Source organism: Pipistrellus hanaki (assembly GCF_964339955.1).
Source record: "Pipistrellus hanaki genome assembly, chromosome: 7".
Lineage (NCBI taxonomy): Eukaryota > Metazoa > Chordata > Mammalia > Chiroptera > Vespertilionidae > Pipistrellus > Pipistrellus hanaki.
Window position 1 is genome coordinate 29,529,181 of NC_140509.1, and position 12,868 is coordinate 29,542,048.

A 12,868-nucleotide genomic window follows, 5' to 3' on the forward strand; every position below is an offset into this window, starting at 1 on the left:
ACTTTACACAAAGCTGGCTGGCAGGGAGGGGAAAAAAAACAAACATGAGCAATATATAATGCGATGAGAGTTCTTTTCTGACATTAGCTTTGTTTTTACTTCAGCAAGGCAACAGCATCATTTGTCTTTCCAATCACAGACGGCCCCATTACTCAGGAGGCCTATTATTTTCTTAAGAGTTATACCAACCTGCTTCCAACATCCATCACTACATCTCTGTGTCCTCTACATTTAGTGGCACAAGGCAGAGGTTTCATATTAGAAGAGATCATTAGTCACAAGTCTTTCCTAAGAAATACCAGTCTCAAATGTTAATGTTAATTTTTTTCCATGGTACCTAGATCAATGTGTGCAGCTGGCAATGGTTCCTTAAATTTTTTCTCCATTTTTTAAAGCTATAAATACCTTTTTCTTTTTTTCTTTTTTTAAAATAATCTTTATTCAACAGTAATGTTTGGTTTACTCAATCATAATCTTTCTTTGTCTTATCCTCTAAGGTAAAATGTAAATAATTTTGCTTCTATAATATTTTCTCCTGGGCATCTTAAAGATCTATGAAATACGCAATCTTTTTTTTTTTTTTTAAATGTTTTTATTTATTTCAGAGAGAGGAAGAGAGAGGTAGAAACATCAATGGTGAGAGAGAATCATTGACTGGCTGCCTCCTGCACGCTCCCTACTGAGGACTGAGTCTCCAACCTGAGCCTGTGCCCTGACGGAAAATTGAACCATGATCTCCTGGTTCATAAGTTGAAGCTCAACCACTGAGCCGCACCGCTGGACTGCAATCTTTTTCTTTTAAATAGCGGCCTCTCTGTTGGCTTGAACTACTTGATTTAAAATAATGCTAAGCTTTGTATTATCTTATGGCCCTCTCCCCAAAATTTAATCCCTGAAAAACTAAAAACAACAACTCTTCTCTTTCTCTCTTTTTGGAAGTTTTAGGGGGAAAACCTTTATATCTTTACTGTCTCCCAAAGCTCACCATAGTGCTTAGCAAATGTTTCCATATAAACTAAAAAGTATGTGTTTAAATATCTGAAATCTGTGGTCTTAGAGCAAACATCTTTTCCTGTCCTGAAAGTCATGTGCAACCCATTCAAAAGGATAAAGCAATAGAAAACATATTTTCCCATATTTTCTAAGTTAATAACAAGTGGCCACACATTTCTATAACACATCAATCAAAGCCCTATGAAAAGTGTCAAAAATAAACTGAAGCTAAAATCTCTTCCCTTGAAGAGTTTTATGGGCACAATTCCTTTTAATAAAAATATGCTGATGCTGACCTTCTGGTGAAATGTTACATGTTCCCATTAAGGACCTCTTTGAATTCATGCAGGATTTAACCTTGATATACCTTTAGGAACCTGCTGAGTTAATGCCCCTGTAAATTCTCCATTAATTGGAATATTTGACTGAACATACTCTTCCTTTTCCTTAACTAAGATTTCAAGAGTTCTTAGATATATTATTTAAATTCACATTATTTGGTAAATGTTTAGGTTTTTATTTTTTATTTGTTTCTAATACAGGGACCTCCTGGACCACAAGAAATGCAGCAGAATCTTAGTGGATATTATCATAAGGTATGTGTCCTTTTATTTTCACACATTATATACACAGAGATTTCACTTGATCATATTTTTTAAATTTTATTTTTTTAATCATCACCAAGGTATGTTTTTATTGAATTTTAGAGAGAGAGAAAAAGGGGGCTGATGTGAGAGAGAAACATCTATTAGTTGCCTCCCGTATGCACCCCTAAGGAGATCGAACCCACATCTTTTGGTGTACAGGATGGTGCTCCAACCAACTGAGCCAACCAGGGCTATGTGATTGTATTTCTGAAAAACAAAACACACACATTAATTCCTAACTCTCAGACTTGAATCATGGTCACATATTCTTAATATCTTTTCGTACTGAAAATATTTCTAAAAAAAATATTTTGCTCAGTATCTTTTTTTCAAAACCAGGATATTTTCTTAATATATTAAAAAAAAAAAGTTCACTTCAAATTTTAAAAATGTGCATGCAAACAATAAATACAAAAATTATATTTCACATTGATAATGGCATATATCCAGTTTCTCTGAGGATAGAGATTATTTGCTACCTTGAAGCTCTGGGTAACATAATTGCTGATAGGTTTCTTATCAAAACCAACAGTTGCTACACTACAATGTCAAGCAAATATTTATATCCCATAGGTCAAAGCAGGGGGTCCCCCATCTTTCAAGGAGGAGCCACTTTTAACTTCCCCAAGGTTTTTAAATTCCAGATAGGATGGGTGGAATCCTGACATGGAGAAGTATCTGAGAGGAATAAGACAAGACAGTTTTGCTTCTTCTTCTCCAAGAAAGCACAAGGTGCTGGCAATGAAGTAAGACTGAGAGACCTGTGTGAGACTATTGATTGATTCATCATCATTCAATAACAAATATTTGGGTGTAACCCCTTGCTGTAAGGTATTCTGTCCACTGACGAGGATCCCTTTCATACAAATTAGCTCATCATTGACACAGTGCTGGTCATTGTGCCTCTACACAAACAAATTCAGATACACTCCTCTAGTTTATGCTTTCCTATAAATTCCTGACTACTGCTATTCCTTTTTGTTTAGAAACCCCAAAAAGACATTATGTGCTAGCAGGGGCCTTCAAGATAGCAGGTGCTCAGAAAAGTGTTTATTAAATGATGAGCTAATTCATTTTTTAAATCCCAATTCTTTGTTCATCAGGTTAAGTTCAGCATAAAGGCCTACATCATTTGGGGTTGCTAAATTTCAAATGTGTGGAAAGTTTGTTACACTTCCTAAGTAAGCTTATCTTACATTTTTTCATTTACTTAGATTTTCCAGGGAGAATTATATTAGGAATAAAGTTTTTGGTATAATTAAACATTCTCTGAATAGATCTATACTAGCTTATTCAAAACATTAGGGCTTGGCACAAGTGAAAAAAGTAAATGAATCATGTCTAAAATAAATAAAAATACAATGCTTTTTTGTAATGACATCTATTACAAAAAAGGATTTATCATAAATGCTTCAAAATAATGAGAATTAGTTGGCTCTAATGTCACAGTGTCAGCTAGAAAAACTTGGAGAACACACTATATTACTTTCATTCTTAGTATAAAATTTACTAAGTTGCGACTCAGCTACTTAAATATTTGCTATCCCTTGCAAAACTTTTAAAGCTCGTATCTTTACAGGTCTCCTAATACTGCTTGTATATATACTTTATCTTGCCAATGAGTCGGTTTTCCCTTAAATGAAGATATATGGAGCATTTATATTTTAGTCTAAAGAATGTAAATTTTTAAGCATTAAGGTTATATTTCAAAAAATGGGGCTAAGTGAGTAGAGAGTCTTGTTGATAGCAAACCAATACTTTAAAAAACATTTAAAAAATGATTGTCCTGGCCGATGTGGCTCAGTTAGTTGAGAGTCATCCTGTGCACCAAAAGATCACTCATTCAATTCCAGTCAGGGAACATGCTCAGGTTTTGGGTTAGGTCTCTGGTGGGGATGCCATACTAGTGGCAACAGATCGATGTTTCTCCTATTGACATTTCTCCGTTCCTCTCCCTCTCCTTCTCACTCTTTTCCTTTCCCCTTACTCTCTCTCTAAAATAAAAACATAAAAGAAAATTGATTGATTGATTTTCAGGAATAGAAGAAGGGAGAAAGAGAAACATTAATTTGTTCGTCCACTTTTTATGCATTCATTGGTTGATTCTTGTGTGTGCACTGACCAGGAATAGAACCCACAACCTTGGTGTATCAGGGTGAGGCTCTAACCAACTGAACTATTCAGCCAGGGCCAATAGCAAGCCAGTTCTTTGAACTTAGCTAATTAATTCACCTAAGAGAACTCCAGCTATTCTTATTGCCATTACAGGAAAGGGGCTCCCAGGTAATTACTCCACATGTGCTCAAAACATGGCTGTAGAACTGGAACTTCCTGGATAAAAAAAAAAAAAAAAAAAAAAAAAAAAAAAAAGAGAGAGAGAGAGAGAGAGAGAGAGAGAGAGAGAGAGAGGGAGAGAGACCATAGCTTTTCTTCCCCAAATGATGCATTGTAGGCACTTAGCATCAGGAGGCTTAGACCCATCTGGGGATTAATGCAAGGCCACTTCCCAAACACTACAGTTGGTTTCCTTCTGCAAAGCGTTAGAGCTGTTACATTGATAGAGGTGAGGCCCAACATCCCGGTACCTACACTGACCAATGTTTCTGAAAGGACCAATGTTTCTGAAAGGTAGCCACCCCTTTCTCACCCTCAGCTTCACAGAAGACAGGGCCAGATGTGCCATAATGGGTAAGAAGTATGTTTTCATTGGCAGTGTTCCCCTCCACCCCCACTGCCCCATCCCAAACCTCAATCTATTTTTTGGATACTGAGGTTCTTTTATTTTGCAACTCAATGCAAGCCAGATAGTATGGCTGTAACAAATGAACACAGAGGGAGGGGGATTGAGGGGGGGGGGGGTTCAGAATGAAACTTTCATGGAGATTAAATAATGGAACATGGATTGATATATAAAAGTGACATTTCAAGGTTAAAATAATCTTCCCTTTTGAATTGGCATTGATTTATGTATTTCTGCGCTGAAGTCCTAAACCTCAGCTCCTCAGCTCGAAGAGGCTACAGTGGTTGGGCAGCCTGTTGAAGCAGCGACCCCAGGAAGATGACCAGCAGCTACCCACACACGCCTTTGGGTCCTGTTCAAGTGCTGATTTCCCCTCCACCCCTCTATTTTTTCTTAAGCCATCAGAGGGAGAAGGTCAGACCTAAAAGACCCTTTCTCTCCCTGCAACACAAATCCAAAAGCAAATAGGGAAGCAAAAAGGAAGTAAGGAATAGAGAGAGACTAAGGTCAGGGAGATTATCCAAATGTGTTTATCTGTATTTTTTCATGTCCACATGAGGATGCAAAGAAAAAAGGTAGGAGATTTCCCTCTCTATCACAAAAATAATTTGCAAAACAGCTGCTCCCAATCTGCAAGATTGTTTGCAAAGAAGTAGGAATACTGAACATATTCTTCCCCGGAAGGAAAATCTGCTCACTTACCAGCAAACTGCTCTTCATTGTCTCCAGCTCTGGGGATTTTCGGAAGACTTTGATAGGCTCTGTCAACTGCTAAAGCCATCAGATCCGGAGCCCCTTGACAACATTGTAGATGGGGGATAAAGTGTTATCTGTGGAGGCCACAGAATGGCATATTTTATATTTCAAGCTGTTTTTATAGATCCACAGTGAAAATGTGCGGTTGTGCTATCTTACGTTACCACACTCGGTGAAATGTGCAGAAAATCAGTCTCAGTTGTTGGAGATTGACGCTGTGTCCCCCAGCAGCCAATTCTGGTGTTCACTTCTCCAAATGTTGATCCAAAAAAATCCACTGATTTGCTAGCATATCAAGTCATAACTTCACTTTAATATTCACAGACTAGGAAGGACAGAAAACCTTTCTCCAAAATCAAATATTCATGGTCTTCCCAAGCTGTGAGTTGAACCCAAAAATGGCACAGAAAGTGAAGGCTTCCTTAGAGACACCAGAAGCAACCCTCTGGGCCCAAAGATTGGGAAATAAAATTTAAGTCCTAACTTCCTGTCTCTCCCTATATAAGACCCAGTAGCTTTGGAGAATATCGGGAATTGAGGCACAGATGCATCTTAGTTTTGGATCTTAGTTTTATTAGAGAGAACCCTGAGGCTCTCCTGGGTTTCCCCCTCCCCTCTGTGGCCCATCACACTTGGAGCTGGTGAAATGGCTTCTTGCAAGAAACTGAAAGGTTGGGCTTGAAGCCAGCTTTAGGTCTTATTTTCAAGGCTACATATTATATATTAACTTGCTAAGACTACTGTAACAAAATATTACAACACGAGTGGCTTAAACATCAGAAATTCAGTGTCTCACAGTCGTGAAGGCTGGAAGTGCAAACTGAGCGTGTCAGCATGGCCATGCTCTCTAGGAAGGTGTGGGGAGGCACGTGTTCCAGGCCTCCCTCCTGGCTCCTGGTGATTCCTCGGCTTGTGGCAGCATAACTCCCACCTTCCCATGGCGTTCTCCCTGTGTGCATGTCTCTGGTTCAAAGTGTGTTCTTATGAGGACCCAATTGTATTGAACCAGGGGGTCTACTTTACTCTAGTATGATTTCATTAATTAATTGCATATGCAAAGAACTTATTTCTAAATAAGGTCACATTGTGAAGTGCTGGGAGTTAAAGGCTTCAACATATGAATTGTGGGGAGAAACACAACTCAATCCATAATAGATCACCTGTTGTTGTTTTGTATTGTTATGTTCCCTCGCGTTTAGGATTTTATAGCAAACTCCCCGAGGGCTAAACTAGGGGATTTTTAATTACCCTATATCCTGGAAGAAGGTTCATGTCCTTGGTCTCTTTTACTATATTGAGCCACAGGAAACTGCTGATATTTGAATCTTTAGGGCCTATAAAATGGCCATCTCTTATGGTTGAACCTATATACATCTAGGTATGTTCCCTTCTTTCTAGAAAATACCCTCTCCAGGGCCATTGAAATAGCTTAAAGTCTTCCCACTTGCCTGAGTATACATTTCAAAGTTCTGTTCACCACAATCCACAAAAGAACAAAGGACATCCCAGAATTCTTGAAATGGGCCAGCTAATTAGCACTCTTCAACCCAAACCCTCAACACTACACCAGGAACTTTTAAATAAAAACATTCAAAATTGTACAGCTATTATATTTATTCAAAAGGCTTATAATAATGCATTCAAATAACATGACACCAGGGTACAAAAATGACCTAGTAAAATTAGAATAGTATCTGAGGCAGAATTGCAGGTTCCCAGAAACACAATAATAATATGCCTTATTATTTCACAGTAATAATGTCTTATTATTTCACAATAATAATAATATGTTTTATTATTTCTGTAGAGCCAAGTAATTGTCTGGTGCAGTTATCTTGAGAAAGTAGAGAAGAGAATCTTAAATGTCAATGAATAAATGCTCCTGAAGTTCAATTTTGAATCTGCATTGAGTATTGTTAGCCCAAGAATGGAAAACACTTATAGAGGCCCTGCGGATCCTTGATTAGATAAATTTCCTGGCTTAGCTATTGAGTGAAGCAAACATATGGTGCTCTGCTAGGAAGTAAATGACACTATTGTTCTTCTGGGTGGAAAATCCACCAGGAAAATCAAAATTTTAGAATAATGGAGTATATGGATAAAATAATTTGACTTAGTACTGAAGAGGCATTTCTTCATTCCAGTCATAGCATCTTTAACTCCTCTAGGTTGTTGGGGAGAAGGATTTAGAGGGTGAAATGGGAAGGATCTTGGTCCATTTAAGAAGTGGAGAGAAGGCCATTATAGCTGGAACTTATGAGGGAGAAGACTGGCCAAGATGATGCTGAAGATGAAAATGAGTTCAATTCATGCCTGGTTTTGATGGCTTTGTTAAAGTTGAGAAGGAATGAAGTTAGGATGTCTTTTAAAGATCTCACTCTGACCTTATTTAGTGTGTGTGTGGGGGGGGGGGGGGAGCAAGAGTGGAGTATAGAGGGCCATCGAGAGAGCTACTGAGTGATCCAGCAAGGCACAATGGTGTCCTTCCCAGAGTGAAGGCAGGTAGCGTGAGAAGAGGTTTTGGAGACAAAGGCCATCAGACTGATTGTCCCAGAGGAATGAATAGGGTGGTGGTAAGGAGGACATGCAGATTGAAGAAGGAAGCATTCATGGAACGTAGAGGGTGAATTCAAATTGTTTTCTTTCCTTGACTTTTTTTTTTCAATTTTAAAATGAAATCACCACTCATCTTAACAATTCAAACTGAAGACTTACACTAGGAAGAAGTTAGTCATTCTCATACTTCTGAACTAACGAATGTTAACAGGATGATATAATTCTTACATCTTTCTCTCTTATATATGTATGTGTGTGTCTGTTGTATTTTTGTTGCTGTTGTTGTTAATCCTCACCCAAGGATAATTTTCCCATTGATTTTTAGGGGGAAGGGGGAGAAACATTGACATATATCAGTTGCCTCCTGCACCAGGGCTGGGGTTCAAACTGGCAACCCAGGTCCATGCCCTTGCCCAGGAATTGAACCCATGACCCTTCAATGCATGAGCCAGTGCTCTAACCACTTAGCAATGCCAGCCAGGGCTTATATTTTTAAATTTAGTTTTGAACTTGTTGAGTATGAATTTCTTTTAGATTTTGCAAATGAATACAACAAATAGAAAATTATACATATATATATATATAGAGTCAAAACTCAGAAAGGAGACCTCGTTTGCAGGGTTACAATTTTCTCTGTGTATGGTAGATGACACCTAAATCATGAGGGTAGATAAGAAGGCCTCGGAGAAAATGTTATATTACAGGAGGGAAGAGCCTAGAAGAGGTGCAGCCTTTGCCAATTAGGTGGGGAAAGAGGAGGGGGCATCAGAGAGATAGTAAGAAAAAGAGGGTGAGGAATCTACAAGTCAAGAGAGTGGCAAGTACAGCCAAGAGGCCAATTAACACAATGTCCATCATACTAAGCAACAAAAATATCACGAACAACATTAGAGAATCATATCCATGGAATGGTGAGGTTCCCAGGCATTACTTTGGAGTAGGGACAGTTTTCCCCTGGAAATGATATTTCTCCAGAGTCACCCCAAGGGAGACATCCCAGAGAAGATGAGAGTGTACCCAAAGTTGGAATTTTGCAGGAATAGTTAATGGAAGGTGAGAGAGGCAAAAGTGATTAAAATGGTACCCGTGGGAACTGTTACAGTACTATTATCTATTTATATTTTTAAAGTAGAGATTGAATGTATTAAAAGATAAATGTTGTGTGTTTTTTGTTTTATGTTTACCTAGGGAAACTTTGGTGAACATGGAGCTGGTGGCCCAAAAGGAGAGAAGGTAATCAGATTTTCAAAATGAATAAAAACATCTGGGGTTTCAGACAGTCGCGCGTTCACATGTCAGGGGAGGTGCTGTTGCCACAGGGGTTCCGTCCAGAGGAAGCGGGATTGAAATCAGCTCCTCTGTGAAGACGGCCCAGCGGCAGTTGCTACAAGGAAGGGAACACATGAAGGGGAAATGCCTGTAACAAGGTAAATGAAGTTAGGGTACAAGCCTCCATTTATAATTAAGTGCTACATGTGTCCATGTAGATGACAAAACCTTTAGCAAGATGCCTCAGGCTCAGGCCCACTCTTTTTGTGTCTCCTTAAGTATCCAAATATAGCCCATTGTGGGAGCATCTTTTTGGTGGTTTTATAATGTACAGTCATGGTTTAACCAAATAATTCTTTCAAAACAGTTTTAAAATTAAACTGCTGATGAGTGTCCGAAGCATTCTTATCATCATCATTCACAGGCTTAATTGTGTTAGCTGTGAAGATGACAGATCTGCTTGCCCGCTCAGAAAGATGCTTCTCTCCCATTTGATTCAGAAATTGTGATGACCTTGGATTCGTGTGAATGTGCCATTGTCGGGGGGCGGGGGGCACAGTACACATTAAATCTACAGACAGAGATGAGTGGGTTTGAAAATACTCTGAGGGAATGTGGCCTGTGAGTGCTACCTTCATTCATTCACCCAGTAAAAATCCTCTTGATTGAGGGCAGGGTATTTCGACATGAAATCCAAGGAAATATGACTTTCTTGCCTTATAAATCAGTGCAGCCAATCTAGTCACAAGATCATACATCCATCACCAAAAAATACTGCTAAAAGATAGTTTCCACAGGAAGTCAGGGCTTTTTAGAGACTGGCCATTGAAAATGAAATTTTCTGCAAAAAAAATAAATAAAACCTTGACATTCCTCAAAAGACAGCCAAAATATTTATTATACAGCAATAACAAGCCATTTGTGCGTCTTGGATTGTACTGTTAGTACATTAGCACTATTTCCTGTAACCAAATAGCTTACAGAATTCCTATGCCTCCGTAAAGAACACATTACATTTGAAGCAATTACTACTGGACACCTGCAAGCTAAGGGGGGGGGGAGCAAAATAAAGCCACAGAGCTTGTCACATAGGACAGCTGAGCAAAGAAGGGAGCTGTGGCACTTTTAAAGTATTTAAATGATGATTCATTTCTCGAAACAAAACAGCTGGCTTCTGTTCTGCTATGTTCATTAGGAAACATATGTTACTTGGAAATTCTTAAGACCTCAATGATGAGAAATTTGATTCTGTGAAACAGGTGTATTTCAAGCTCTAAGGAGCTTTTCTATTGCTCAAATATTTTTAATTGCTTCAGAGTCTTCAATGGAATTACAAAAGCCAGTGGCATGTCTGTCCCCTCCTCCCACTCAAAGAAATAACCTCTCGAAGAGTCTGCAGGGAACCTGATGTAAAACCTGATATAAATGTGCATAGAAAATGATTTGTAAGAATTTTAATTAACAGGAGAAAGACTGCCAATAAATAATCCATAAAATAAACTAAAAAATGTTAAGCATAGCATTTGCTAGAGGAGTGAAATCACCCCTCCCTTACCCAGGCTGCTGTTCTGAATCAATACATTGGTTTTTTAAATTATAGTTCAGTTCAAGGATCACTGTAGTGAGAATTTAAAGCTCCTGCAATCTGCTCCACAGATTTGCTTGCACCTGCGGTGGACTACAGTGGTTCCAAACCACATGTGTCAAACACAAGGCCCGCGGGCCAAATCCAGCCCGCCAGGCCTTGCAATGTGGCCCGCACCGCGCTGTCATCACTGCACTCCGCTGTCAGTTTATGACATTGTCAGTTTATGACTGTTCAGTAAACCATTCGGCCCGCGATTTAGGCTGGATTTTAGATTTTGGCCCCTTCTCTGATTGAGTTCGACACCCCTATTCCAAACCCTGGCTGCACCCTGGGATCACCTGGAGGGTTTTTAGAAAATACCATTGTTCAGTTTCCATCATGAGAGACTCTGATTTGGGGCACACCTCTGGTTGATCTGGGGTGGGTTACATATCACTGTCACTTAAAAATACTGCCCATGATTCTAACTGGCAGCCAGGTTGAAAACCAGTGAATGGTGGAAAGAGCATGGTCTTTGGGGCAAAAGTTGATTGTGCTCATAATAGCTGTGTCTCCTTGGGAAATTCACTCTATTTATCTGAGTGTCATTTTCCTCGTGTAAAAAATGGGCATAATGGTATCTAAACAAAGTTGATGTCAAGATTAAAAATAAATGCAGTGATATGAGCTTACCTGAAAGCATAACACCTGACCCATGTTAAACCCTCACTAAAGACGTGTTCCTTTCTGTTCATCCACTCCAGACTTTCTCTCTTCTCAGAGGTCTCATATATTTCTTTTTGGTGTTACTAGGCATTACCATCCTTAACACATGGTCTTGCTCATTGTTTCATCTTCCACCGTCATTTTGACAGAAAAGGGACAGCATTTCTGTTGTGGAATAAAAGACTTAACGAGAAGTACAATTTCAGCACCTAAATGAATTATCACTTCTCAATATGCTGATGGGCAAAACAGAATCACAAAACCAGCAAAATTTGGAACCCTACCCAGATGCACTAGAACAGACACAACCAGGGACTCTATACATGGGTCACTCCTGGTTTAGCAGCCACATCCTGTACCAAGTGTCAGGAGCACTAAGAGACAGAAAGGAACATGAAGGCATAATGGTAGCCATCAGTGGCCCTCATGTTACATATCTACCAGTATTGAAATAGTGATCTCTGCTCTGGAACTTGACTGCAACTAACTAAATGTGGAGAAGGAATAATGTGTTTGTAAGGTGATTAAGAAGAACTGCTTTTTTACAGAGACAGTGGGATAAGGTGGTGAATATTTAAATACTTCTGAGAAATTGGCAGGGATTTTGGGGGCCCCACTGTCAGAGAGAAAATATAAAGCCACAAAAGCACCAAGTTTAAAAATAGCACTAAAGTGTCCAGGGACAGCCTTTTCTGAAGCTAAATAAATTCATCACTTGCCTTTCAACTCATATCCACAGTGACAAATCACTGAGCATCCATTTTAAATGTGAAAAAGCACCCCACATGTGTCTAAGATTCAGGTCTGAAATGCTTTTGTTTCCAGGATTTTATATGAGGGAATTGGTTCCTGCCATCTTTTTCTAAACCCAACCACATCAATGTACCACACAGAGAGATGGATCAAAGTCTCTGCTGGGCCCTTCATCTACATTCCAAAGGAGACCTATTTACATCAGTTCAGTGAATATGAGCTATGAATATAATTACTCTTTCTCCATGTTCATCCCCACTTCCCTTTTGGTATTGTGCAGATGTGAATTTTATAGTCATTTCTAGACCCCTTCCTGAATTCTACTTTAATTTTTTGCAGATCAGTCTAACTACTGGGAATATTTTCCTTCACTAGTGTGCACTGGGGATTTTAGCACCTACCAGATAGGTAATAGGATGGTCACACTGTACACCCTAGTGCTCATAATAGGACAACTTTTTATTGCCTCTTTAAAACCAACACCAATTGGTCCCTGAAATGTATCTACCAATTTCTCCCTCGTTTTACTTTGATTGGAAGATATTCTCTCTAAGGGGAAAATGCCTTCTCCTTGCCTGTATAAGATTGGTGGCATATTAGATACTTAGATACTAGAATGAAAAATAATTATATTAATAAAATCAAGATTAAATTTATGAGATATATTCCAAAAATCTAGGAAACTCAATTAAAAACATGATCCTGTCTACCGATTACAAATGACAAGCTCCCTCTTCCTCTAATCTAAAATCACAAGACACTGATTTGGATAGGAATCTAGAATTAAGCCAACACTTATTACAGGACTGTAATCAGTTTGTACTTGAAGTATTTTGGGTAGACTATTGTTTGAGGCTTCAA

At 38.8% G+C, this 12,868-nt stretch overlaps 1 protein-coding gene across 1 annotated transcript in view; it reads left to right on the top strand.

Moving 5' to 3' along the window:
* COL19A1 (collagen type XIX alpha 1 chain) overlaps positions 1-12,868 on the top strand; it is a 276,934-nt gene that overhangs the window by 198,573 nt on the left and 65,493 nt on the right. The window contains exons 17-18 of the mRNA XM_084890396.1: positions 1,536-1,589; positions 8,881-8,925. Coding sequence (XP_084746522.1) covers positions 1,536-1,589; positions 8,881-8,925 — 99 coding nt within the window. The remainder of the gene's footprint in view (positions 1-1,535; positions 1,590-8,880; positions 8,926-12,868) is intronic.